General features: G+C 40.1%; 4 protein-coding genes and 3 long non-coding RNA genes across 13 annotated transcripts in view; 4 read left to right on the top strand and 3 right to left on the bottom strand.

Moving 5' to 3' along the window:
* The window catches only part of LOC135337290 (uncharacterized), a 39,890-nt gene extending 13,336 nt beyond the window's left edge, over window positions 1-26,554 (top strand). Inside the window, exon 7 of the mRNA XM_064533206.1 lies at window positions 26,199-26,554. Within this exon, the coding sequence (XP_064389276.1) occupies window positions 26,199-26,428 (230 nt within the window). The 3' untranslated portion in view covers window positions 26,429-26,554. The remainder of the gene's footprint in view (window positions 1-26,198) is intronic.
* LOC135336931 (MPN domain-containing protein-like) lies at window positions 254-10,745 on the top strand. Of its 7 annotated transcripts, XR_010394983.1 has the most exons (13): window positions 254-433; window positions 2,053-2,098; window positions 2,287-2,369; window positions 2,467-2,527; window positions 2,660-2,825; window positions 3,306-3,397; window positions 4,289-4,360; window positions 5,909-6,001; window positions 6,627-6,686; window positions 9,270-9,566; window positions 9,659-10,087; window positions 10,183-10,400; window positions 10,504-10,745. XR_010394983.1 is itself a non-coding variant. In XM_064532804.1 (10 exons), the coding sequence occupies exons 3-10, from the start codon at window positions 2,365-2,367 to the stop codon at window positions 6,920-6,922; spliced, it is 612 nt and encodes a 203-aa protein (XP_064388874.1). In that variant the 5' UTR covers window positions 254-433; window positions 2,053-2,098; window positions 2,287-2,364; the 3' UTR covers window positions 6,923-7,162. The 7 variants fall into 7 exon arrangements, 6 of the variants coding, with proteins under 6 accessions (XP_064388874.1, XP_064388875.1, XP_064388878.1 ...); XM_064532804.1 differs by lacking the exons at window positions 9,270-9,566; window positions 9,659-10,087; window positions 10,183-10,400; window positions 10,504-10,745 and adding an exon at window positions 6,860-7,162; XM_064532805.1 differs by lacking the exons at window positions 9,270-9,566; window positions 9,659-10,087; window positions 10,183-10,400; window positions 10,504-10,745 and adding an exon at window positions 6,860-7,162 and having other exon boundaries at window positions 2,011-2,098.
* LOC135336932 (uncharacterized) lies at window positions 10,602-11,896 on the bottom strand. Its single transcript, XM_064532810.1, has 4 exons — window positions 11,781-11,896; window positions 11,263-11,592; window positions 10,899-11,213; window positions 10,602-10,836 (listed from the first exon to the last, which is right to left on the bottom strand). Exons 1-4 carry the CDS (start codon window positions 11,854-11,856, stop codon window positions 10,763-10,765), a joined length of 795 nt encoding a protein of 264 aa, XP_064388880.1. The 5' UTR covers window positions 11,857-11,896; the 3' UTR covers window positions 10,602-10,762.
* On the top strand, window positions 12,024-16,371 carry LOC135337564 (uncharacterized). The gene is made up of 4 exons (XM_064533499.1): window positions 12,024-12,122; window positions 14,802-14,910; window positions 15,244-15,621; window positions 16,085-16,371. Exons 1-4 carry the CDS (start codon window positions 12,075-12,077, stop codon window positions 16,207-16,209), a joined length of 660 nt encoding a protein of 219 aa, XP_064389569.1. The 5' UTR covers window positions 12,024-12,074; the 3' UTR covers window positions 16,210-16,371.
* LOC135336750 (uncharacterized) lies at window positions 18,465-19,300 on the bottom strand. Its single transcript, XR_010394923.1, has 2 exons — window positions 19,161-19,300; window positions 18,465-19,038 (listed from the first exon to the last, which is right to left on the bottom strand). It is a non-coding gene; the product is annotated as an uncharacterized LOC135336750 (long non-coding RNA).
* Window positions 22,205-22,568, bottom strand: LOC135337939 (uncharacterized). Its single transcript, XR_010395378.1, has 2 exons — window positions 22,393-22,568; window positions 22,205-22,332 (listed from the first exon to the last, which is right to left on the bottom strand). It is a non-coding gene; the product is annotated as an uncharacterized LOC135337939 (long non-coding RNA).
* Window positions 24,181-25,646, top strand: LOC135337296 (uncharacterized). The gene is made up of 3 exons (XR_010395043.1): window positions 24,181-24,228; window positions 24,309-24,435; window positions 24,717-25,646. It is a non-coding gene; the product is annotated as an uncharacterized LOC135337296 (long non-coding RNA).
* Window positions 26,555-27,927: the final 1,373 nt, after the last annotated feature.

Raw genomic sequence — 27,927 nt, 5'->3', positions numbered from 1 at the left:
GATTATTGTTATATGTAGACAAGGGTACAACTATACTGGGAATTAATTAAGAGCTCAAAATGGTGCGGTTTATAAATTAATTAAGGCACATGCATACGCTATAAAATACATAATTATTGTATAAGTGTGTTACTTTACTGTACACCAAAACTCAATGTACACATGTATATAGTGCATGCATTTACAGATGTGGCAAGATTAACTGATCTAGACAGGAAGAATGAGCGACCACAGTGCATGCATGCATATGCTAAAAGGTCAGATGTTACAGTGAAATCTGTCTGGTAGTCAGAGGTTGAAACACCTGCTACTGAACTTTGAGACTCATGTCTCTGTATACCACTCTCTATACAAAGTTCAAGTACAAAACACTGATGCAGACAGAATGATGTGAACCAGTCATGACAGGGCTATATTTCAACATGTATAACAGGTACGTTCATTATTATTTCTAAGTTTTACAGGGAATTTCAACAACACATAAATGGTCCCCTCAGAATTGGATCCACATAAACTCAGCACATAATATACGGCAGTGTGATAACACACATCATTATTAAGGGTGTGACATGAAGTTTGTATAGAATATATCATGCTAGCCTGATATTAACATAATAGTGTAAACAATTGGAATCTGATAAAGGGTATACTTATTGACACACTGTGATAGCCCAAGTTAAGGCTATATTGCTTTCTATACCAAGTTTAATTTATATTGCTTGAGGGCACAGCTAATACAACTGAGCTGACCAAATTTGCTTAGCAAAATAGGAAATTAGAAAGCGATGAGCAAATCAAAATTTTAGATGGACCACTAATTTCATTACCATTGTACATGTGCAAAAGCAGCCACAAAAATTGTGCAACAGCAGCCACAATAAGTGTGCCACCTGCTTGCATCTTGTACAACACCGTCTTCCTGAAGTGTGCAAGCTAGATGTAAATTGTTACTTGTAAATTCAGTATATCATATCAATTTTTATCCAACCATAGGCTCATAATTAAGAAGCCAAAATTAATGTGTATGATAAAACGCACAACTGGCACCGTACGGAAAAGTGAATGTGTTTTCGGCTATTATATAGGCCTTGACCAAATTTCTAGCAAAATGTTGGAACTTGAAAGCAATGGGGGAAATTTGCTAGCAAATGGGCTGTAAAATAAGCAAAATAAGGATCGACCACTAATTGCATTCCATGTACAAAACAATGCCGCATGCCTTGCACACTAGCCTCGTTCCCAGGCCCATTTCTAAACAAACTTTGGTCTGTATGTGAACGAGGAAACTTGCACACTTCATTTCAACTGCATGTACATGTGCATGTATAATTATAGCCGGTGTTATTTGTTATGTTAATTGTAAGTTTTAAAGGTATAATTATGTATATAACCATATACATGCATGAGTACACCGGCTCTTCATAAGAAGCAAAATGTGCATGATAAAAGCGCAAAATGGAGGGTATACGTTAAAAGAAGCAAATTAGGTCAAAGCCTATATAATTATATATAGGCACATGAAACGTATTATGAGAAATAGGGATGATAATAAGTTATTTGCTCTAAACTATAACGATTGCAGCTATATAATAGTAATATCCCCACAACATGACGTACACAGTGCTGTACACACGCTGTTATTTATGCATGGATCTCTTTAAACTCATTACCATGGAGATTCTCACATGCATGTTTGTTATTATTGTATGAGCAATTTGATACATAATATTATATATATATATATGGCACTGCGTGCATGTACTGAATGCATTGCATGGTAGGCATTATGGTAGTATAATTATACTATGAGGCAAGCTACTCCCTAAGCAAAGGTCATCTATATTAGAAGGATAACAGCATTTACTTTGTCAACATGTGGTAGTCGATATATCAGTATAAAATCATTGGCAATACTATAGTTATGTATACACCGATCTATTGATATATACATTGTTTGTGCATGCACGCAACTATTATGTACTATTAAGCACAAACACATGCTGATAACAGGACTACAGTGACCAAGAAATCTGATCAATTTCGCACGTACAGAAATCGTTGGGAGAAGTGAGGCCACGATTCCCTGGAGAAAACTTTGGTGACTCTTTTATAATTTACATTGATCATACAATTACAATATTGATGCTATCCTCCGAAATGAGGACTATAGCTACCAATGTCATGTGCCGCAAAGTTTTTAAGTTTCTCTATAACAACATGCGCGTTATATGTATTACATTGTACAACAGGCCCCACTGACCCATCCCCGCACACACACACACACAGAGGACTTTCTCAGTGTACATGAGGTGATGGGCTATCTGGGGGGAGCCTATCGTAGTGACACTAAGTATAAGCAAAGTCATGTGGTAATCATGCAAGGTCTCCCTTAGCCACGAATCCAGGCCGATTAAAATACGTATTTTAATCGCCCTGGATTTGAGGCTATAGGTCTCCCCCGTACAGCTCTGGAAGCAAGCGTTGTGTTGATGTGATATCAGCAATTCAGAGGAGACAAAGAACAGAAGTGAGCAAGCACATAATGCAATTTTTATTTTTTAGTATGATGACCCTTACCAATTTCTTTTTTTACCTTTATGCTTTTTTCATTTCTTACTGTGGTGATATTTACCTATTATATTTTGTTTCCCATATCCAGGAACAGATGTTGAGCCGAGGTTTGGAGTTGGTTGGTTGGTACCACAGTCATCCCGTTTCCCTACCTAATCCCTCTCATAATGACATCCTCTCTCAACGTATGTACCAGTACAAGATGATGACGTCAGGGGGAGAGGAACCGTGTGTGGGGATTGTCGTTGGTGAGGGTACGTGTGTGAGTGGGTATGTTAAGTGGGTGTGGATGCGGTGGGTGTGACTTGCATGGAATTCATCATTGGTGTGTGGGCGTAGTGTGTGTGGGGATCCATGATCGTTGGTATGAGTGTATAAAGTGTGTGTGGGGATCATAGTTGTAAGGATGTGGGGGTGTGGGCTGGGGGTGAGGGTACGTGGATGTGGCAGTATGTGAGGTGATTGTTAGTGAGTTTGGTGTTAAGTAAACGAATAATTGCTACCACCCAATCTTCAATATAATGCGAGTAAGTATCCATTTATATACACTGAGATTGAGTTATATTTTGTGGTAGTTGGTAGTGACATACTGCAACGGATTATACAGAATACCAGTGAGTTCTACATAATTATGTAAACTGCATGATGGACTAATTGTACTGTATCTGTGTATTAACCCCTTCACTGCTTGTTTGTCTCTCCCTCACCCACCTACTTTGTCCCTGCATGTGCAGGTCCTAACCACGGTGGTATAAGAGAGCTAGACGGACAAGTGTCCTTGTTTGAGATGTTCTGGGTGCTCATGGTCCAGGGGGACGATCTTAGTGTACGGTAATATATTTATCTAAGTATACGTAACTTAATTGTGAATGTCTGCACGTTAAATTGAGTATATAGGTATATATAGGTAAAACCAAATTTTCGCTTAGAACTGATCCTTACTTGTATATGGAGACTAACTTTGAGTGCATGCCTATATATATACAGATTGGAAAGTGAGATTAAAGCAAGCAAAATATTGGCCCCTCTTTTCCCGGCTTTGGAGAGTATGGGATTTATTATAGTTGGCATAATTACATATACACCAGTACAAAAAGTGACTAATAGTAGCTAGGGTTAATCATGGTGACGTGGAAATACACTTATACAATTATGCATGTATATATACAATTGCACATTCACTATATTAAAGTCATAACAGCTATGGATTTAAACACACAATATACTAAATATGTACACTTGTACATCATTATAACACAGCACGTCAGAATAGTAATTAATTAGCCTACAGGCACTGCTTATTGGTATAGCCCATCAGACTATTATGCATGTCTTCCATTTGTATATTCAAAGCCCTCCTGCACTAGTTGGAGTTAAGGGGCGTATCAACTCACAAATAAACATGCATGTGAATACTGTCAACTATAGGTCATAAAACAACCTGAAGAATCCCATCATCCCAGACCACTAAATTCAAAGGCACTGCTAATGTATTCATGATCATCATAGCACCTGCACACACTTCCAATAATGTATACTGATCGATAACAGGACTCATACTTGAATATATACGGTCATCACTAGGTCAAAGATTACCGAAAGAATATTATCTCCCCATAAACATTCAAAAATGTATTCAGCATAACACCTTCACACATCAATATGACCTGACAGCTAGGCTGCATGTGTACTGATGTGTGTACCTATGTGCCTGCAGGCATCCCCAATGAAACTGAACTACTCAACCCAGTGGGAGCAATACCTCACTCAGGAGATAGTGGACGAAATGGTGGGTGCATGTATGGTGCTGGATACCTAGTATACATGCATACATGCATGCATGCAGAACATGCAGTCAATATTCATAGCACTCAACCGTGTGCAGTGTATGCACTTGTACTTCCTCAGTTCATCATCAGTCTGTGACTAATAGTGTTTTGTGCATGATGAGTGTTAGCAAGAGTAGATAAGAGTAAGAGTGTTGAACTCCTGTAGTAAAACCGCATTTACCTTAAATTGCGGCATCACTGTTCTCATTATTCAATTAATGACGCCTGTTGAGTAAACTGTTAAGTGCATGTTCTTGAGTAAACTGTGGTCTGTGGTTTGTTTGTAGCACTGCCTGTATCAGGAACTGCGCAATCAGCTAGTCTCGCGAGCATACTTGTCCTAGAGGGAACGTCTGGTCACTCTGGTCACTATAATTATTGCAGCAATTCCATGGCACTGAGGAATGTAGTCACGTGCAAGATTTGTTAATTAACCAAATTCACATGTAGACAAATCTTTTCATTCGCAGCTAGCTAGCTGTTGCTTGGGTCTGAGCTCCTTGTAACCAAGTTTCTTCGCAGCCAGGTATATGGTTCAACACTAAAATTAGCCTTGCTAGAGTCAATAATCTTCTTTTCACTTATGCTATAATACGGGGTTGTTACCACCCACTAAGCACATAATCAAATCTGATTGGCACTGCATGCCAACATTCCAGCAGGGGCCATGGAATTGCTGCAATAGTGACCAGACGTTCCCTCTAGGACAAGTCTACTCGCGAGACTAGCAATCAGCATGTGCGGTTTCTGGAAGTGTTGCTAACATAACAAATTAATACTGAATACTATCAAGTGGTGACGCAATACAAGGCAAATGCTGTTACTGTAGTTCAACACTCTTTCTCTTATCTACTCTTGGTGTTAGTACATGTGGGTAGCAAGTTAGTCAATCCGAGCAGTGGCATAGCCAAGATTTTTGGAAGGGCAGGGCTCATTGGTTGAGTAGGACAAATAGGGCTGAATTTCTCAGCAGTCAGCATGCACATTAGATAACTCTGCCCACATGCATTTCAATTGCATGACGTCATTCTAGTAACTATGCATGCAGGACAGTACAAGATAGATTGACAGATCACGATGATTCAAGCTGAGTTAGAGTTCATGGAGCATAAAAGGGGGGAGGCCCCGTCAGTCCCCCTCTGCCTATACCACTGCCGAGTATAATAATTATGTTAGAGACCCTTAATTGAGTCTATGAGATGCATGGTTGAGCGCACCCCAATTAAGGTGCTCCTGCTATCTGCACCCATTGCCATATACCCTCTGACACCACCAGCCTTCTTGTGATTGCTAAACACTTGTGTTGTATAGGCAATCGCATTTATAATCCCCTGCATTTAGGAGATTGGCCGTGTATGTATTTTAAGTACATTATATACACTGCTGCATGGGGTATTCCTGCAAATCGCATGCATATACATGCAGCAATTATTGGTGGCATATCTTATAGTAAACCCATTGCCTCTTAATATACGTACTGTGCAAACTGATACATTTACTTCCCATAGAATGCACTGGTGGCCTACTACAAAACCAAGCAAGCTACTCCAGAAATGAAGGCCATCTGGAAGGAGAACATATACTTTGTCAACAAGTTAAAGGTCAGTATATAAATATGCATGGTATTTTGTTTGCTGTAGCTCTATATGTCCGCAATCATAATTTTCACCGTGTAGATCTATATAGAAGACTAGAAATGATCTTTTGTCAGCTTACAGAATAATTAACTGGCCTAGCTTATAGTTGACAGTGAAGGGTCTAGTAGCATCCCTACAGCTGTAGTAGCTCTATGCTCTATACTAGTAGTGAGTCTGATACGAAAGACAGCTATAAATTTCATGAAATTTATCTTGTAAAGCCAAATCTCGCTTGCCACGCCCCTTTATTGAAGGGGCGGGGCAATTACAAAACCACTAAACAGCATTTCACTGTTCATCTCATTTCCATGTTTTGTACATCGTTAAAATGAGCTGATTAATACTGAAAAGAAAAGTTTTTACTTGGAGGCCATTAGACTGTAATCTAATAATTACTGCTCACCTGTAATGATAGCTACATGCAGTATTCTATCTTATTCAATCAGCCTTGGTATTTATTACATGCATGGCAGTGATGGATACTCACTTCTATTGTAATTGGTACAGTGCATGTACAGCTAGAGTGTATCTAACCTTGAAGTTCACTATTTGATAGTGAGTCTGTCTCTCCACCCATCCTGATGTGCAGGTCCTAACCACGGAGGTGTCCGCCATGTTTGAGATGTTCTGGGTGCTCATCATGTTGCAGGTAGGGGGGGGGGCGACCTCAGGGTATGTCAATATGTTATGTATGAAACCCATGTCACAGTGTGCGTGTTCACTTGTTAAAATATAAATTGAGGGGTATACTTACAAAGTATATAAATTAAGGGAGTTTTAGTGTGCTTGTAAGCACTTTTCTCCCGACCATAATTTCCATAGGTGCCAACCTCCAAAGAAAAATTCCGAGACAAAAAAATGGAGGGCTTAGCCCCATTGTACTGACACTGTTTTTTTTTTATGGGGGGGGGTAGTATAGTATAGATTTTGCCATGCATGCAGTTGGACTTTCCTGTGCACATGTGTGTGGCAAATTAACTGCATAGACAAAAATATAGGCAACTTAGTCATTGATCTTTGTACCCTTTATCTATTATTTTGTTAATTAATATGACATCATCAATTAAGCCACAAGGCCATGTGGCAGACAAAGTTTATATCAATGGAATGATATTCATAACGAGTATTGCAAGCGTGCGCTTGCTAATGCATCTCGCCATGTTTTTGCTTTCGCTCAAAAGTATTAGAGTGTTATAGAAGAGGTAAATAATTTGCAATGTGCTTTGATTGTTTCACAAGAAAGGGGTGTCCACAGTTAATAGTGTATACTGATCGTCTTAAATGGCCTGTAAACAGTGGGAGCAAACCATTGTCAAAGGCATATAGTCAGTATAGTCGACTCTGTGAGATAAGTACAATTCGAATTAAATCAACGATACTGAAGCAACTGCATTGAAATGTTATTGAAATGGCCTGTAGCCAAACAGTGGGAGCAAACCTTGCACACATGAGAGAATTTAAGCACAGACAGTAGTATAGCACAGACAGTTAGTATAATAAACAAGCAGAAAGTGTGTATCTATTAATACTGAGAAGAAAAGACTTGTGTACATGTATCTATATATTGTTACCAGATTTGTGTACATGAATCTATTGTTATCTAGTCTATATGGTATCATTTGTTTTGTGGCTTACAAGTATACCATGAAAGAAAAAGAAGTAAGTTGATTCTGCCACTGGATTCTCTATTAAACATGTGGGAATGAGCGCGCATGCGCATTGGCCGGCATTGCGGAATAATTAAAGGGTGTGTCCAAAGATCAAGTTCACGATGGCTATACATGTAGCCTCGACTCCAGCCCCTTCGGCCTGGAATCGAGGTTACTATACATGTAGCTACTATACAGAGCTGTTTTAACAGATCTGCGGCTACGCTTCGAGGCACAATAATGATGGCAATGAATAGTTTCGCCCTCGTTAAAATTCTGAGAATTTAGGAAGGGGAAAAGTTCTTGGTGGCCGCCTATGAATTTCCGCATATTATTTGAGACAAGCGGGTATGTTTGAATACTATCAGCTTAGTCCTGGGAATACCTAACAAAAAGCCAAATTCAATATATGGCACAGCTAATTGTATTTAGGTATCTTTCAAAGCGTTCAGAAAACATACAAATTGTGAAATTGGATCAATGATACTAGTTACAGACATTGAAAGTTGTTCAACCCCCCCAATTTCATCATAGCAATTGAATATGTTGAAACTAGGTCACGTACACTAAATAATTGCGCTATCATTATGACATGACTGCATGTGTTGTACCAAGCTCTATTATAATTATATTAAGAGTTCAAAGGATGAATGAACTCTAAGTCTTTGTTGTGCCAAGGGCTTATAAAGAGAAGAAGGCATGCAACTCGGGGCTATTCTCAGAATCAGCACTTTCCATCTGTTATTATTTTTAGACATTCCACGTGGACGGAATGTTTGACTTTTGCACACTATACAGGTTTCTAGATCCTGTTCACCTAACCGTTATAAAAGCGAAAACTCGGCCTGGGATCGAGGCTTATAGCAATGTACATGTTATAAAGTATGAGAGATTTTCTTGCGTCAATTGTCTATATACTTCAACCTTAATTGGGTGTTGTGTAAAATGAATATAATTATATTGTCAAACAGATGTGCCATGTATATATGTCATACTCATGATTGTAATTTTGCCGGCAGACAAAAAAACAGATGTATGAAACCTTATACGGAACAAGTGCATACTATGCATGGAAGCAATGGAGCTAATACTGCTCCATGAGCATGATTGTGACGGCAAACACACGCATGCATGTATGCATGCACTTATTATTTACTAGTTTGTCTGTAAATATTATTTTTGAAAATCATGTATATTATTATGCACATGCATATAACCAGCCTGCAAGTTTGTAAAACATTAACCTTTTCCACAATATACTGTTATGCAATCATGTATATAGAACTCTGTGACAATTTTCCATAAGTTTATGGCCTATGCACATAATATAATCACCTAACTAGCTTAACATTCAGTCTGCAGCTTGCTATAATTATTATCTGTTGGTCAGAAATCGGACTCAGTACTAAAACTAAAAAAAATGGAAGAGTGCTGGTACCTGACCATACTTTTTCTTCTACAATACTTTAACAAGTTCATTGTGATGGAAGCATGTAGGTGTATCATTATAAGCTGCTGGCGTCTGCATGCACGTATAACTGTAGTTATATTAATATGATGTGATCATGCATGCACCAATGCAGGTCTTTTATCCCCCCCTGAGCCTGTAGTGGGATTTTCTGGACAAAGAATATCCTTAAACTGTTCTCTTTGCACTGGCAGTATCACTGTTTTTTGGATTGTGGATGGCATGGATTCAATTAGTTTGGCAGACACCCAATTAATGGCTCAAAATGAATTATTTCAAGTATCACCTAGTGTACTGAATAGTCGTTTGTCATTTACTGCAATTTCTGAGTCTAACCACACCATTCAATGTGTGGTTTATGGACCTGATCGAATGATCGAGCGGAGTGACCCAATAACAATACCAGTACAAGGTAACTCGATAATTATAATTATGACATGTATAAATGTACGAGTTGATTCTGAGTCACTGTTTTCTATATTTTTGCTGTGCATAATTATATAGGTGCACTGAGTTCTCCTCCTAACTTTCATGTGAATACGACGATATTTCGCAATATTCACATCATCAATCTTATGTGGGATCCACCCCCTAGTCTGGTCACTGTATCTCTTTACAGTGTTGCAGTTCGTATCAATAGTAGCTTTGAACTCATTTTAATACACCAACCTCTCTATGAATACAAGTACAACTATAGTGGTTGTGAAGACATGGAAGTTGAATTTGGCGTTCGTGCTGACAATCCTGCTGGTGCTGGAAATTTCTCAAACATGACTGTCCTCATAGCTGGTTGTGTTATTACACCAAGTACAACTTTAAGAAACACTGTTGTAAAATTCACCTCTGCAATCAATTCAACTCAAAACAGCCTTCGTTTCACTTTCACAGTGCCCATTGCTTCTACGATTGATACAACAAGAGATTATGATTTAGGTATAATGTCAGAAACTTGCGAATTAAAAAGGCTATGCATCATGCACATGCATGCATGCATACATGACAAATTATATACACATACACGCGTGCAGGTCTTGTGGCTTACATTTGTGCCCCTGTAACTGCAATAGTGAGTAAGTGAATAATTGTGGCATGTTGCCTCAATGTACGTTGTAGTACATACATGTAATGTAAGCTGCAATAATTTTTTTTATTGTGCATGCATGCCTGACAGCTACTATTTTGATGATAATTTCCATTATGGTTTGGAAGTGGAGACAATATCAAAGCAAACAGCAGACGGTTGAGCGTGAGTTATGTGAAAATCAGTATACATGTATGCATGCATGCATTAGATATAATATTATAACTTTGCTATGTCTGTCAGTGATCATGCATGATTATCAAAACAGACCCCCCGGAGTGCATTCCAACCTGCAAGAACAGTGCTTATGGAGAAGTACAACTAATAGTGAAAAATGAAGCCTATGCTTCGTTGCCTGGCACGCAACACATTTATGAAACCATCAAATAACTCGAATAAAAATAAGCTGAAAACAAAAATTAATTAGCTATAGATCTATAGATCACGTATAATTATATATACGTCCATTCGTTCTGATGCATGCATGTTTATTTATAATTGTCATTATAATTATCCGTCAGCCCTTATTACCAGAATTCGAAATAGGCAATGTGAAGGACTAGTACCATCACCTGTAGCAACCAATGTGTGAGCAGCGTACCTATATAATCATAAAGATATTATAGTCAGTTATATATAATAATTATGCAGGCTATAACTTACGGTGTTGAGCAGCACTAGACAGATATGTTATCACTGACGGGAGTTCGACGTCAACACCTGTACTATGCATTAGAGAAAACGTCCCGTTAGGCTCACAGAAGTCAAGGAAAAGGACATGCCTCCCAGATTGTTTAGTTGTGTTGCTCAGGTTAACCGGCATTTTAGATTTTTTTGGTTTGCATATCCAGTCAAAATCACCCTGAGTACGAGTTTTGTCAGTGGCCTCAATTTCTAGGTGCATATTTCTTGATTGACTGGCAAACGATATCGTGATGGAATCGTCATAAAATGTAAATCTTGGAGCACTCAACTTATCTATTGGAAGAGAGTTAGTACATTATTTTGATGATACTTATACACTTACTTTGTAAGAGTTTAACAGTGACGGACTCACTGCGGTATATTCTCCGTTCATTATTGTCTGCCTCGTATAGTGCTTTAAAGTATATAGTGTGTCTTTCATTTGGAGCTGGTATGAACATGAGCTTGCTTTCAATTGCGTTCTCGCCTTGAAGACTTTCCTCTACATGTATGCTGACCACAGCATGTAGATATTCTGTCGTAGATATTGTATCTTTGTCATCTACTATCCATAGCAAGTTTATAAGGTTGGTACAAATCATTTTTATAGATATGGATGCTTGCTGCAGGTTTTGAAAATCCATATTGACAGTGGGTTTTTGAGTCACATAACCTATACATGGGCACAATTAATAGATTACGTAGCCTCAATAGGTCTATATAGCTAGAATGATCATCTATACTACAGATCTAGATTTCCACACTAGTCAGCCTTCAACTAGACTATATAATAATTATGTAACTGTAACATTGCTGTTATAATTATTTAGCATATCATTCAGAACTTGGGAATTTATTTACACTCATGTTCAGCTGCAGTAAGGTCAATCATTGACAAGTAGATTAACATGAAGCAAAGTAGAGAAAACTTGCTCATCTTTTCAACAATTCAAACTAGCTTCTTGAGAAGAAGGGTTGTTTGCGCATGTTCAATTATAGATCCACGCCCTACTGCATGGTCAGGAGGGCCGAAATTCAATGACATTCCGATGAAGTCAAAATCATTCATGAGACCATATATCCGCCTCACATCAGAGACCTAGATCTTATGCATGGCTATCTATACAGCAGATCTCAGTACAAAACTGTGGCACGATGGGAGCTCTTCTTATGGTAAAGGCTGTAGCCATACTTGCTGCAATGGTAAGCATGCATGCATGTATGTTTATAGATTTCTATATAGCCTATATCAGTAGACATACTTCTATGTACTTCTGTATAATCATATACTTCTATAATATATAATAGCCTATACATGTATAAAATTTATAATACTGATACGTAGCTATATACATAATTATGTGTATTTATATCTAGAAGCTCATAGATCTATTATAAATCTGCCGTTTTTGGCCTGGGGGGCTACTATGATGTGTATAGTGCACAACTTTGCAAATAAATTTCATGGATGGCTAGATTATACTGGAGGCCTGCATGCATGCACCGGGGAAAGAGCTGGCTGCATAACCTATGGCCACTCCAAGTGATACTCTGGTTTCTGGTCCTGAAGTTTCCTAATTGCATGCGGGCGGGCGACTTTTGTCATTCATTATTTGCTGGTTTCACCTTTTGAATATCATTATTTTGCACTATTTTGTACTATACATGCATGCATGGACCATCCTGCGCATGCGTATATATAGTATAGACAGAATCCAATAATGAGATAAAAAGTTGGGCGGAGTCCAAACAACGAGTGGGTTAGTTGGGCGTGGCCTAGCCTCGAGACCACGCCGGTTAATCGGTGTGGTCTCGAGGCTAGGCGTGGCCCAACCTCCGTTAGGACTGGGGCAAGCTATTCTGGGATTGTCCTGTCGCCAGTACATATATAGTGCATATATAGCGCCATATCAGATTATACAGGGCCGTAGATAGCTTAGGTTTGCAGGAGTGGCAAAATAACAACTGAAAATGTTTTACTAAAAAAAAGGTCAACTGTTATTTCATATCCTTTGAGTATGGCAACTTCCAACTTGCTGTCACCAACTTATAGATATAAGAAGGGAGAGGGATGGGAAACGCTACGTAAATTAGCATTGACGATCCTGGTTTCGGTCAATGTTTTCTTCTTTATATTTCCTCCAGCCCATGCTTTTAGCTAGTACTAGGCTATAAACTAGCTACTGAGCTCCATGTATTAGCAATGGCTAGTGGAACAGTCACAACAAGGTAGCAGCAATAGTTAGTGAGACCCCTCCAAGCAGTAAAAAGCAGCTTGGACAGGCAAATTCTTGAGAGGAGCTCTGTCTGTACCGTTGAGTATTCCTGTACAGTCACAGACATGATAGAGAATTATGGAAATGTAGCAAAGTTCTGTCGTAAATTATTGTGCCGATACGATGAACCAACTATCAATGAATTACAAAGAGACATTTACCTACATTCGATATAACTGTCTAAAAATGGGTACACAAAAAGTCTGCTTGTCAAAGCCAGCTTACTAAGACAAAAATGAACATTACTTACCAACCTAAAGCCAAGTGGCTTTGATTTTACTTGCATACAATGCCCAGCTACTTAAGAAAGAGGGAATCATTAATATTTTGGGCTGTAGTCACAGCCTCTCCTTGTAGAAGGTGCACAAAGCCACTAGATAGAGCCAAAACGATAATACAACACTAAAAAAACTGCCTTTGAAAGTTTTCGGTGAGCGTGGATGCTCAGCACAGGACTAAGAGTCCCAGTGGGGAGCTGTGAATGATAGTAATAACATTTCCCACTGGGTTGGCGGGGTGTCTAAAGGCGAAACGCGGATCAACTTTTGGCATTACACAGAAGTGATTGTGCGCACGTGCTCCGTTTCCCATCCCTCTCCTATGGTGAGCCTTTTGTTTCAAAATGGCGATACAAAATACCATGTGTTGGTGTCCCAAACTGGAAGGATAAATCGACTCGATGTGTTTTATCAACTCGATTTTATCGACTTCATCTGGTAGGGATCGACTCGATGTGTTTTATCAACTCTATTTTATTGACTTCATCTGGTAGGGATCGACTCGATGTGTTTTATCAACTCGATTTAGCGACTGCTTCTGGTAAGGATCGACTCGATTCCAGGTCGCTGGCCATGGGGGAAAAGGCGAGTTTCGAGGGCGGCCTGATATGGCTGTAGTCGCTGTACTCTAGTGTGCAACGAAGGCGCTAGGCTCAGACAAGGCACTGAGACTCTTGAGGCCACAGGCATGCCTACAGCAGCTCAGAGTAGCTCAGATGGGGACCTTCTGAGCCTGAGATCACACAGCAGCTACTTGGTATGTGTCATGAACTCAAGAGTCAAGTAGACAAGCATTTAGTGATTTAATTTACTGTGATCCAGCACAAGTAAGCTGCTGTGACCTTCTGCAGGCGTGCCTGGAAGGTCAGCTACTCTGACCTGCTGTAGGCCTGCCTGTGGCCTCAAGAGTCTCAGTGCCTTGTCTGAGCCTAGCGCCTTTGTTGCAAGAGTACAGCCATAGATAGCCTCGACATCAAGCCGCCCTCGAAACTCGCCTTTTCCCCCAGCGGCCTGGAATCGAGTCGATCCTCTCACCAGAAGAAATCGAGTTGATAAAACACATTGAGTCGATCCTTACCAGATGAAATGGAGTTGATATAACACATCGAGTCGATCCCTACCAGATAAAGTCGATAGTTGATAAAACAAATCGAGTTGATTTTTGGGACCAACACATGGTATTTTGTATCGCCATTTTGAAACAAAAGGCTCACCATACTCTCCCTTCTTATATCTATGATTGTATATACACATTCATTCACACAATCTATGATATACACAGTGACACTCAACTCATACACTTATACTGCTTTGTCATATAATTTCAGTTCCAGCTACTTGCATTTAAAAATGCAGAAAGTGTTGAATGTCCAGTAATAGATGCAACGTGGAGAAACTTCAGCACGCCCAACTGTAATGGCTCCAACATCACCAATGGTATTTTACTCAGATTAGGGGAATTTATATAATTATACATGCATATAAACTGAATTCAGTATAATTATACTGAATCATTAGTGCGAAATTTTCGAAAGACTTCAACACCCTATGAAAGAGGATCAACAATTTGCACAGTGGTAATAAAAAGATTATTTTTCGCTGTTTTCATGGGTTAGCAAAACTACAAAAATTATTTCTTCAATTTTCTGCTATATATATATAACATGCAAGGCGTGGCCTGGAAGTACTTTTGGTAAGCAATCAAGCCGGGTGAAATTTAAATGCCTTGAAAATTTCGTGCTATGCGGTATATAATTTTTAATTCTGCAGATTTCCTCATTTGTTTACAACCGAGTGTTCATCTTAATGAAACCCAGTCAGCCTATGGTGTCTGCAGGCTACCACTGCATTTTAATGGGAGAATTGTGTCAGCAATGTATTGTCCTCCGACTAGTGCACAAAATCAGAGTTGCGAAATAATTGGTATACGAAGTAACAATAGTTGCTACCAAGTATCGAACTCAAATATTTTTTTTAGAACATCAACTATTAGAAGAGAAATTGAGATTTTTATCGAAGACGTGATTTTAAGTACAAGCCTAACTATGATTGAATGCATTGAAGAACATTTTTCATCATCAGGAGATACTCCAATTCCTTTGGATACAACATCTGCTATTATCTATGTAGAGCTAGATGATGACACAGGTAATTATATATACCGTATATCTTCTAATTTATCGGACACTTCTAATTACCCCGGACACTCTTTTGGGCAATTTTCGTTGTTCTAATACAACGGACACTCCAGTGCTTTAATATTACATTTGTTCTAAATATCCGGACAATATTGAGTTACATTCACCATTCACAGACGGCAAGTAAGACAAGACTTAGAGTGCTGCAGTTAGATAGCTTTGAGTAGCTAGTTTTAGATAGCTAGTGCAACTATTCAGTCGCACACTGGTCTATTAAACTTAGCTAGCTCGCATGCAGCTGCTTGCTTGTTCTAATTATTCCGGACACTTCGCATGCTGTATAAAAATCTGTTCCAATTATACCCGGACAATTTCCAAAATAATTATTTTTTGCTGTCCGATAAATTAGAAGATATACGGTAATTACGTATAAAATTATGTACATTGTACTGTTTTTTCTTATAATTATATAGGTGCATCTACTGCCGATTCTACTGCCGATTCTACTGCCGATTCTACTGCCGATTCTACATCATCATCTTTAACCTACCCTATTAACTGGCTGTTAATTATTGGAGGTTTTTGTATTGCTCTATAGTTTTGTAATTATCTCTGGAAGATTTCCGGAAAAGAGCCTCTCTCAATAGTCTTTAACTGTTCTCATACTTAAAGAGGCCCTGCATGCGTGTCTCTGTGTATACCTGCAAGTACCCTGCATGTATATGTTCAGTTTTGTCCTAATTGTTGTGAAGTTCTGTCACAATTATGTATATCGAATCTGGCCGGGCGGGTAAGAGAGGGGGAGAGGTGTCCGTGTTTGAGATTAGTGTTCAATCTATATAATATGTACACAAAATTAGTCTCATATAAGGATCATGCAGTCCTAGCAAAAAGCTGGCTTTAACCTATACCCTCTCACTTTAAGCATGCATGCAGACATATAATTATATTGACATACTTTGAGGTCATCACCCCATGTATGCATGCATGATGCTCAATAGGATTACAGTAAATAGGCAGACAACCACCTTACCATGCACTATAGATCTACTACAAATGCTGCAATAACTAGAGGGGGGACAAAATCTTCGTTTTGGGACTGCAGCATACGACAATAACGACACTGTAATATAATTATTATATATGATAGATGTATATATCAAGATATATCTTCGATAGCGAGGCTAGCAAACGCTTTTTAGTTGAGAGTGTTAGTGCGAGATGCATTAAGAAGAACCTAGTTTTCTTACTAAGAGAATTATGGTGGGACTGCCATGGCCATGCATAGAGGGTCAATATATAGAGATCGATACGAACAGCATCTCCGAGGCGGAGAATATGACGGCCAATTTTGTGTTAGAAATGTACATGTGCTTGAGAGACAGGAAGTGTCAGCAACCAGGTCTCGCATCCATAGCTATAATAGTTTGGGTACGACACAGGTTTCAAAAATACTCACTGCATGTGAAAAAGGGGTTCCCCGTTGAACCATAGATTGAAGAGTTACACCACAGCTTCGGTGGTGTGGACTTTAGGCTGATCCCTTATTATGTTGATAGGCTTTGATGGTTCAGGGGTCTTTGGGTGATAATATGCATACCTGATTGTTGCCGTAAGCCAGTCACCGAGGCAGCGGTGGATCGGAGATCGTCAGTATGGACTGCAGTGTATAGGCTACGGACACATAGATCAATGTTGCTTTCTCTCATCGTGTACGCAGGAGTATGTCCATACTAGTAAGTGGGTGATAGAAAAAGATCCTTGCTTAGCCTTCCAGGCCGCTGGGAAGAAGAAAGGCGCTGAGGGGCCGTGAGGGCTGCCTAGAATCGACGCTAATCCTTGCTTTACTCCGCGGCTGGTCAGTGAGTCAGTTAAACTATTCCAAAATTTCACAAGACATATAAGAGTTTGAATACTAAGGCACCACGAGTTTGCCATTCACCCCGCAGTCGTACAACCGGTGAAGAGGTTATGTAGCTCAAAAGAGTCATAAAAGCAGATGTATGGATTAGCCTCGATCCCAGGCCAAGTTTTCACTTTTATAACGGTTAGCTATAGTTGGGCGTGGCCCGACCATCTCCCTGACGGGAGGTCGGGTTGCAAGTATATATATATATATCACAGCAAAAACACATATGTTATATGGGATGCATCATCGTATTTTAGTGTTAAAATGACAGAAATTTTCTACATTAAATTTCAAATGATGCATTTTATTTGAGATGTTTTATGTTGTTATAACGTATCTGTTTTTACTGTCAGCCTATCTGAGATTTGTTCTGCACAGCATTATGTAACACTGCCATGAATATTCTTCTTCTCAAGTGGGTGTTAACCGACATGATGACGTGATAAACCACAGCATATCGCAACTAGATGCAAACGGAAGTGTAACCAAGCACGTGAAAAATGCTGCAATCTGATAGGGCGCCACTATAGTGGCGCTAGAACAAATCCCAGATAGGCTTGCAACCCGACCTCCTAGAGGAGGGTGGACAGGGTCAAAAGGTCACTAATGAATCATCACGTGAGCTTATGTTTTGTGCAGTAAATTTGCAAGTTTGACTGCACATCGCACCCTGATTCTTGTGATAAAGTAGCCCCTTCATGTTATTGCTGCTGCAAATTAGTCAACTTTTAGCTACTGCGCCCCTCCAGAGAAATCGTGCAGTGCCTAAAAGGTGGCCTGCTGGCTAGAAAAGAGCTAGCCTCGATTCCAAGCCGCTGAGAAAGACGGCCTGGTATACACTGTTTACGCATGCGCCAGAATTACCCAGAATCTGGGTAATCGTAAATTGCAGTATATTTATCAGTATTCTTATTCCGCATTAGTTTGTAAAACATTGATATCCGTTTCATTTATAATGATGTCATTGAAAAAAGAAATCTAGTCCAAGTTGTGTAATGGCTGCTACCTTCTCTTCTGCTCTCGCGTACGCGTTATCCTGTGTTGGAAAACCAGGTCTAGTGAAAGACAAGCAGCTGGAGGCGTTAAAGTGTCTGTACGCTGGTGTTTATGTGGGTACCGTACCGACCGGCTATGGCAAGTCCCAGAGCAAGTCCATCTGCTTTCCAGACACTCCCTTTCTTGATTGATGTGAAGCTTGACAGGACCAGTGCACCTCTCTCTGAAAGAAGTGTTGTGATGGTGATTTCTCCTCTTGTTTCTCTGAGTGAAGCCATCTTCAAAGTGTTGGTGTGTCTGTTCGACGTTCAGTGCCATTCTCTCTGGAAGGAAGTATTGTTGTGACATTTGCCGAAAATTGGTCACAGAGTAAGTACGTGGTGATCCGAGAACTGTGTGGCCTGAATGTGTTTACAATCCGAGGGACTTGTGTGTATCTGATCCGAGGGACTTGTTGCTTGAGTGTGTATCCGGACTTGTTGCTTGAGTGTGTATTAATGGATAGTGCTTTCAATGGTAAATCTATTGTGTAAATCAATAAGTAGTCCTCACATTATGTTACGTCACAGCCACTGTACTTATCCACATTTATTTTTTACCCACAGGTTTAACTAATTAATTTTCTTATGAGATTAACTTGTCACCTGAGTGTGTATCCGATCCGAGCCTCAAGTTAATGAATAAATCTACAGAGCTGATGTTTTACTTAGCTGTCTCTGTCTACAGTATATACAGAGAGGTAGCCTCTTCTTTTTCTTTTTTCTGTTCTTTATCACAATAACTGTTTAACGTTCAATGAGATAAAATACGGTAAATAATAAATTAATTGTCCACCCACGCGCCAACAGTAAATACCAGGCCCACTATTCAAGGGGCTGGAGTCGAGGCTAGAAAAGAGCTTGATAAAGTAGGTTCAAGGTTCAAGTATTTTAATAAAGACTATATACGTCATTATTAACTTTTTGGCTTCGTGACCAACCTCCTCTGCCGACCTCCCGTCTAGTCTCGAGGCCAGACTCCTCCCAGGGGAGAGAGTCTGGCAAACAGAGTCACTTTTCTTGGTTTTCAGACAGTCAAAAGTGGGCGTGTCGGAAATGGGCGTGGTGACAATGCTAAAACTGGGTGGCTATTATCTCTACTCCTATACAGATTTAGTGAGATTTGAAAGATTCTCTGTACTTGAAATAACTTTTTTAGTTGATGTATACAGGAATTTAAGTTAGCCATTGCCTACTGGCATAGTTTTAAAAATGACAAAGGTCAAGTACTATCAACCTCCTCTGTGAAGTGGAATCATGTGACAGTTTAATTGCATTCTTGCGAATCTGATTGGAGATGTCAAATTTTGACATCTGAACCAAGAAAAGTGACTAGACCCTCTCTCCCTGGCACATGTCAGATCACGTGCAAGGGAGTGGTCTGGGCCAGACTACCTCCTGTCAGGAGACGGTCGAGCCACGCCCAACAGCTAATGCACAAAAAGAGGCCCCTCTGATATGCTGCAGAGGTTGGACATGCATCATCATGACGCCTTCAGTCATGTGATAATTATAAACCTTTATAGAATTCCTTTGAGGTCAAAGGTGAGAATGTAAAGCTTATCAGTGTAAGTAAGAGCTAGAGAACAGTGAAGAGAAACAGATTAATGGTGCTCTGACCTCCTCTGCTCATATAGATCATAATCCTGTTAAACAAAAATTGGAAAAGTGTCAAAAAAATATAAATACTAGTCTAGATCCATCTTGGAATCTTTTCAGCAGTGTAGGGAAGGTGAGAGGGCGGTGGGAATGCTCCTAGACCACTTCTGGCTACTTGCAGTGTCTCTGTACAGCCTACAAAACAGTGGAGCATCGAGGTGCCTAATGGTGCCTAATCAGCCAGATTCTATGAGCGCACGTGATAAAACCAGACGGTGGATGACGCGCGTCCAACCTCCTCTGGATATGCTGTTTGTAAAGCCAGGTACGGTGGCCCAGAGAGTTCACAGAGTACGATTGACCTTCGCTAGTAGACAGTACGATTGACCTTCGCTAGTAGAGAGTTGACCGTCGCTAGTGGACAGTACGATTGACCTTCGCTAGTGGACAGTACGATTAACCTTCGCTAGTGGACAGTACGATTAACCTTCGCTAGTAGAGAGTACGATTAACCTTCGCTAGTGGAGAGTTCTAGTAAAAGCTCACCTTCTAGCTAGAGACCTTTACCATGTACGTAGGGGGGTGCTGACCTTATATTTGACCTTTGCTACACACATAAATATTAAAGAGCCATGTTGGCCTGCTTTGGACAGCAGGCACAACACTAGATGTCCTAGTGACTCACTAGCCTAGTAGACTACAGTTGAACAGTAAGCAATTAAGCTGCATGGTTGCTTATTAGCCTCGATCCCAGGCCGAGTTTTCGCTTTTATAACGGTTAGGTGAACAACTAGGCCTGTTCTGACTAATGGATATTCTCGTTCACTTTTGTGACATTTATATTCGTGTACTATCGTGTACTAGAAGTCAGCTCCCGTTTTATCATTATTGGAATGGCTCTTAGCTGAAGCTTCTCTCTTCTCTGAAGCTTAGAAAACATTACTCTGAAGACTGAACAACAAGGGAAGAGGTATAAAGCTTTGTCAAGCTTGTTAAGGTCAGTGTGGGCCCTGTGCTATCAAATCTTGTTCATGTTTGGCAAGATCTAGGTAGACTATAGTTTCATCATTAATATGGTGGATCAAGTGAAGAGTGTGAGCTAGAGAACTTGGTGCTGCCATCATCAGCTCGTCGACAATGACACTATAACCTGTTTAATACGAGAAATTTAATATAGATCTACACGTATTTAGAATGTCTATTTCTCTGTACAGGAGCAATGGCTAATATCCAGCTATCCCAACAGTGCTCCGCTTGGCTATACTAACGGACGAGACTGGACAGTTTGAGGTAAGGGTTTAACCGTCTTTGTAATTATTGTCCTATACTTACAGGACTGGAGTATGACCTGCTCGTTCGAGCGTTGCTGGGTAGCTCAGACTGACAGAGGCATCAAGAGAATCTACGTTTTCTCAAGAATTACGAGTTGGGGCCTAGAATCAGAGAAGTCCAGCAGCCTGCTAAATATTTTTGAAACGTAATTTGAAGGCATTCAATCATCCTGAAGTTGCCCTGGGTCACTGTAATCGTGCTGCAGCACAACTGGCAACTCCCCAGGCCCTTGTGAAGCAGCTCTCTATGTGCATCTTTTGTGTACTCACTCTGTGCATTTTCTGTGTACAAATTTCGATTAGAAATATTTTTGCCGACCACAAACACAATGAAAATTTGACGCATGGCAGACAACTATATACCGTATAGCGGGTATATTTCGAGGGTATAAATTTTCGCGGATGGACCATTACAAAGGATTTCGCGGATTTTATTTTCGTGGTCTGAGTTCCAGCCTTTTGGCGCATGCGCACATCAACATGCAGCTGTACCACTCCACTGTTAGCCTCGAATCCATAATACTGAACACGCCTACTATTATAAATTTTCGTGGGTATAAATTTTCGCGGTACAGGCTCAATCCGCGAAAACCGCGAACATTTATACCCTCGAAATATACCCGCTATACGGTAGTACCAGGCCTAGTTGTTCGCCTAACCGTTATAAAAGCGAAAACTCGGCCTGGGATCGAGGCTAGGTTGCTTATTTGTGTGCTGATGTTTCTAGTACATGTAGGATTTGTTGTAGCTAAATAATACAATAATTCCATGTTCTACTCTAGGGCTGTTCAGTGTTGAGTGGACTATTTTTCTTTTGCCAGATTGAAGTCCAGAGTAGAACATGTAGCCTGTAGGAATGACTGTATTAGAACATGTCAAACAACAGCACACAAACAAGCTCAACTTACTGTTCAACTGTAACCTACTATAGGCTAGTGTTATGCCTGCTGTCCAAAGCAGGCTATGCATGGCTCTTTAATACAGCATCTGTGTGTAGCAAAGGTCAAATATAAGGTCAGCACCCCCCTACGTACCTAGGTAAAGGTTTTTAGCTAAAAGGTGAGCTTTTACTAGAAAAAAAGAACTCTCCACTAGCGAAGGTTAATCGTACTCTCTACTAGCGAAGGTTAATCGTACTACCTACTAGCGAAGGTTGTACTGTCCACTAGCGAAGGTCACTTGTACTCTCTACTAGCGAAGGTTAATCGTACTGTCCACTAGCGAAGGTCAATCGTACTGTTCACTAGCGAAGGTCAACTCTCTACTAGCGAAGGTCAACTCTCTACTAGCGAAGGTCAACTCTCTACTAGCGATGGTCAACTCCCTACTAGCGATGGTCAACTCCCTACTAGCGATGGTCAACTCTCTACTAGCGAAGGTCAATCGTACTGTCCACTAGCGAAGGTCAATCGTACTCTTGTGAACTCTCTGGGCCACCGTAGCCAGGAGTACGCGTTAGTAGAGTAGGTAAAGATCATGAGTATCAAAAGCAAATCAGGAGTCAGGAAGAAGTACGCGTTTAGTAGAGTAGGTAAAGATCATGAGTATCAAAAGTAGTAATATTATAATAATAGCATGTATACATGTACATAAATTTATTGGAAACAGTTACAGTTAATTAAATTTGAGGGATCAGGCCCTCTTCCGTTGCGAGAGTAATGTCCGCGTCACGTAGGGGTCGATGAGTTGATGATCTTGTCCCTCGGATGCACATGATTGATGATCGGACAGCAGCGAATGATAGCTTGCATCTTAGCCAGCTGATTACTACTGAGTAGTTTTTTCCTTTTTTCCAGGCGAGCATGTCTGCTAATCTTTTGTAAAAGGTGGTGGCCTCTTGTCCCAGTCCACCTGTGGTTGAGAAGACTAGGGGGGTGAAAACTCCTTGCTCAATGTCTCTGACACGTTGGCCGTAAGCCCGTTTTTTTCTCTCGTCTTCATGTTTCTTGTAGGCAGCTTTGATGGTTCTGGAACTGTTGCTGGGCGCATTCGGGTGGAAAACCCTCACATCAAAATATGCGTCTTGAGCAGCAGACCAGAACCCTCTCGCACGGATGTCAAGACGGGCATTGTCAGTGGTAATGGCTGAGCGGTGGGATAAAGACTATCCGCTTAGTGGTTGTAGTCGGGGTTCTGTGGCAACATTGTGGCAGACTTTGATGAGAAGTGAAGCTGTCAGATCACGTAGCTCATTATGCCTTATCGTTGGGAAGCCGCCCTTTGGGCAAATCATTGCATGGTTTGCTGAGAAGGCTGAGCCACAGTTGCATTTAGTAGGGGTCGATGGCAGTGGCCAGCCATAGCGAAAACAGAGTGCATCTCTGAATGCGCCCTTGTGGAGGGAGAAACCATGGTCATCAATAGGTAGAACTGAAAGCCACGATGAGGCACCTTTCTCTTTGGCCAGGTCAATAAGGCGTTTCGACTGTGGAGACAGTTTTTTGGCCGTAAACTGTCTCAGCTTGTTGGTCCTGAAGTGAACGGTTCGAGTGCCTTACAGATGCTTTGATTTCAATCACTTTGGAGGTGTCCAGTTGCTTGTTTTGATTTTGAGCGATGATGACATCAAAAGCAAATCAGGAGTCAGGAAGAAGTAAGCGTTTAGTAGAGTAGGTAAAGATCATGAGTATCAAAAGCAAATATCGTGCAACGGTGTCGCTGCGCTTACTGCAGTTAGAATAATTGTTAACTCTATACAGCTAATGGCAACATTAATAATAGACCTGCTGCTACTATTTGCTTCAGTAAATTTATATTGATGTATATTTGTTTTCTTATCATGTGCTGATGATTAGATTTATACCATACGTTCTATTGGCTACAGGTAGATCTACTAGCTTACGTTTCTACCGTTCATGGACAGGAGCTGTTGTGCAATGGAAATGAACTGATTGGTCTTACTGGTGCGATAAACAAGTCTACAAATCAGTGTCAGCAGGGGACTCAGCAGAGTGAGTTTTATCTTATATATCAGTACAGGAGGTTCGGCTACATTTTTATGGGATCCATGCATCTTCTTGCGCCAATCGTTGCTTACAGTGGGCCATATGTTACAGTTATTGACTGGTTGACTAGTAATTATGGCTTATAATAATAATTATATTTAATAATTATAAGTACTTCCCTCTCCACTACCAATATACTGAGATTTCTCACCATAATTTTATAATTTACTACACTGCCATTGCATCTGATTCTTCCTTAGGTTACTTGCCATGGCTCTTTATTACAGACTTGAAACTTTGCCCTCCGATGGAAGTTGTGAATCAAGCCATTGGCGTCGATAGTAATGTTCTGTTTGTAACATGCCAAGCAGAGGAAAGAGCAGCAGTTTCTGTGAGAACAGCTGAATGTGGCTGTGGTTGTGGCCCAGGAGCTATATTTAACAACATAGGATTAAGCCGTTGTTTTCAGAGCAGTACTACTATTCCAGGCATTAATATAGTGTATGTAAGACCTGTGACAGACTTTAACCGACATGTAACTGTGTACATTGAGAACTACAATGTGATAAATAGTTGTGAAATTTCGATTCAATGCATAGTACACAGGGACCACATTTTTAATGATGAAAGAGCTAGAGCGTTTTAATTTTATTGTCAGATACGGTAAGTTCCATATAGTTATGTATGATGAAATTTACACGTAGTTGTACAATTAAGTGTGCAAACCACCAGCTATATATATGCATGGGTCTAGGCTATAATTATTATAAGGTTATCCTATATTTACAGCTGCATGCTGACTAAAAATTAATGAGGGTGATGTATCTATTATTTTCTTTTGCTCTTAATTCAATACCATGCTTACGCAAGTCGTTTAATCTAGGCTGGAATCCTAGGCATTCTTGCATGCTTATATAATTATAGTAGAGATTGGGTTGACCTAGCCTCGGCCCCGGCCCGATTTTTCAAGAAAAATTGGCCTGGAACCGAAGCTGTGTATAGGGTTGACCTAAGTCAGAAGTATAATTATAGTGAGTAAATACAAGCTGCTCTATCCCGGATTATTGGTGACAGGTAGTTGTACTATGTATATTACAGTATATATAGTCACCCGTGTATATATATAGGGAATAATGAACCGGGATCTGTGACCCTGACTACCAGTGAATCCGTGGCACCGAGTACTAGTGGATCTGTGACCCTGGCTACCAGTGAATCTGTGGCACCGAGTACTAGTGGATCTGTGACCCTGACTACCAGTGAATCCGTGGCACCGAGTACTAGTGGATCTGTGACCCTGACTACCAGTGAATCCGTGGCACCGAGTACTAGTGAATCTGTGACCCTGACTACCAGTGAATCCGTGGCACCGAGTACTAGTGGATCTGTGACCCTGACTACCAGTGAATCCGTGGCACCGAGTGCTAGTGGATCTGTGACCCTGACTACCAGTGAATCCGTGGCACCGAGTACTAGTGGATCTGTGACCCTGATTACCAGTGAATCCATGGCACCGAGTACTAGTGGATCTGTGACAACTAGACATACACAATCTGGTATATATATATATATATATACACCTGCACTGCATTGTATATTATTATGGCAACACTGATTTACTCATGCAGATTCAGACGTGATAATTACGATTGCTGCTGTTACAACTCCTGCTGTAATAGCTTTTACATTGGGTACGAGCGAGATATGATGCCTTATATATTTATACTGTAAAACTGCTAATAGTTACAGATCTCTTTCAATCTGTATAGGTGCGTCAGCTACATTGATCATAGTGCTCTTGATAATAAAGAAGCAACAATGGAGGTCAACTCCTCATCAAGATCCTGATGTAGACCTGGAAGAAAATGAAGCCTATGGCATACGTTTATCAATGAAAATCAATAATGCATATGGCTGCAGTTCCAATGAAGAACAGCACATCTATGAAGAAATTGTACTTGAAAGTCGAGTGGAACTTGAAGCCCATGGAACTGCATAGAATGAAGCATGCACGCTCATACATAATTATAGTCCAAGAAGTACTGTTCAGTACTTAGCTAAATACAAATCAATCACATGCACATCTGTTTCAGTGTATACCTCCACTTTTCATAATAATTTGCTGCATGCGATAGAATTATTATTTTAGATAGACCTATAGTTAGGTTGTAACCCTTAACCCTCCCATCATGCATATATAATGACGTATATACTCACATGTATATCAGGGGGGACGAGCCGTGTAAGGTATTGGGATGAGGTGTGACGGTGTGAGGGTGTGCATGAATGTGTGTAGGGGTGATCCCTGTACAGGATGCCCTGGTATATATACTTCTATCAAGCTAACTATTATACTGCCGAAAAGAAGGCATTTTGGAAATTAATTAAGAATTTGTCAGCATTTCATGTTGCAGGTCTCTGATGTGAGTCAATCAATCTTAGTTATGTCATAATTACTAAGAACTGTTTGTGCGCACAATACTGACTGTTGACTGTTGACTGTTTATTATATTATATGAACATATTTACGGTGAATATTGCTGATAAGCAAGAAAACCATTGTTGATTGTTTATTATTTACCTGGAAATCTGATTCATACATGCCCGTACATTATCGTTGGGAGAAGCAATTCCCTGGAGAGAAGTTTGATGACTCTTTATACCGATTATAATTCTGCCTAAATGTTTTGGTGTATCAATCTTATATCAATGAAAGTGAATATTAATTTTGTATACGAAAGCATGACGAATGCTATAATTATTATTATACTCATGAAACGGGGATCACATGCAATACCTCTGACATGTGCCTATAATGATTATGAGCATGAGGTGCATATAGAATTTTAACTGTGTCCCCCATAACCGTTGTGTGGTTGCAAAACGTATAGCTTCGTTCGCTGTGTCATATTATAGCTATGTACATGCGCCAGCACTTTGCAAGTATGTATAGTTTTCTGTTTATGACATTATGCACACACACATACACATGCACACACATACTTGCACATGCAGCCACTGATCTCCATAGCTGACCCTATATCCCGGTTCCTCTATATCGGTCTTCAATCTCTGGGGCCATCGGTAGCCTGCATGCACATATGCATACACACATGCACACAGTACTGCATAGTGCTGTACTATTAGGATTTTGAGCCCCTCAACTGAGTGCTTGTATACAACCTTAGCATGTAATCTGGGTCAATTGACTCATACAAATGTGGCAGCTCTTCATAACATGGATTCTTTGTTAGAGGAGGAGGATCTCCGTATATGATGGATTCTTTCCAGTCTCATGCATGCAATGGATAATTGTTTTAGAATCTTGTGCAAAACAAGTTGGAACTAAAAATTAAAGTATGGTGCTATTGTAGTTTTTACCTAAATGTATATTATACCATGCATGCACTAGCTAAATTTAGTAAGACTCAAGTGAAAACTTATAAGGCTTTATACACAATGCCTGCCAGACACAGCACTATAATTATGTTATAGTCT

This window comes from Halichondria panicea, chromosome 6, assembly GCF_963675165.1.
Source record: "Halichondria panicea chromosome 6, odHalPani1.1, whole genome shotgun sequence".
Lineage (NCBI taxonomy): Eukaryota > Metazoa > Porifera > Demospongiae > Suberitida > Halichondriidae > Halichondria > Halichondria panicea.
Note: the sequence above shows the minus strand (reverse complement) of the source record. Positions and strands in the feature narration are given on the sequence as shown.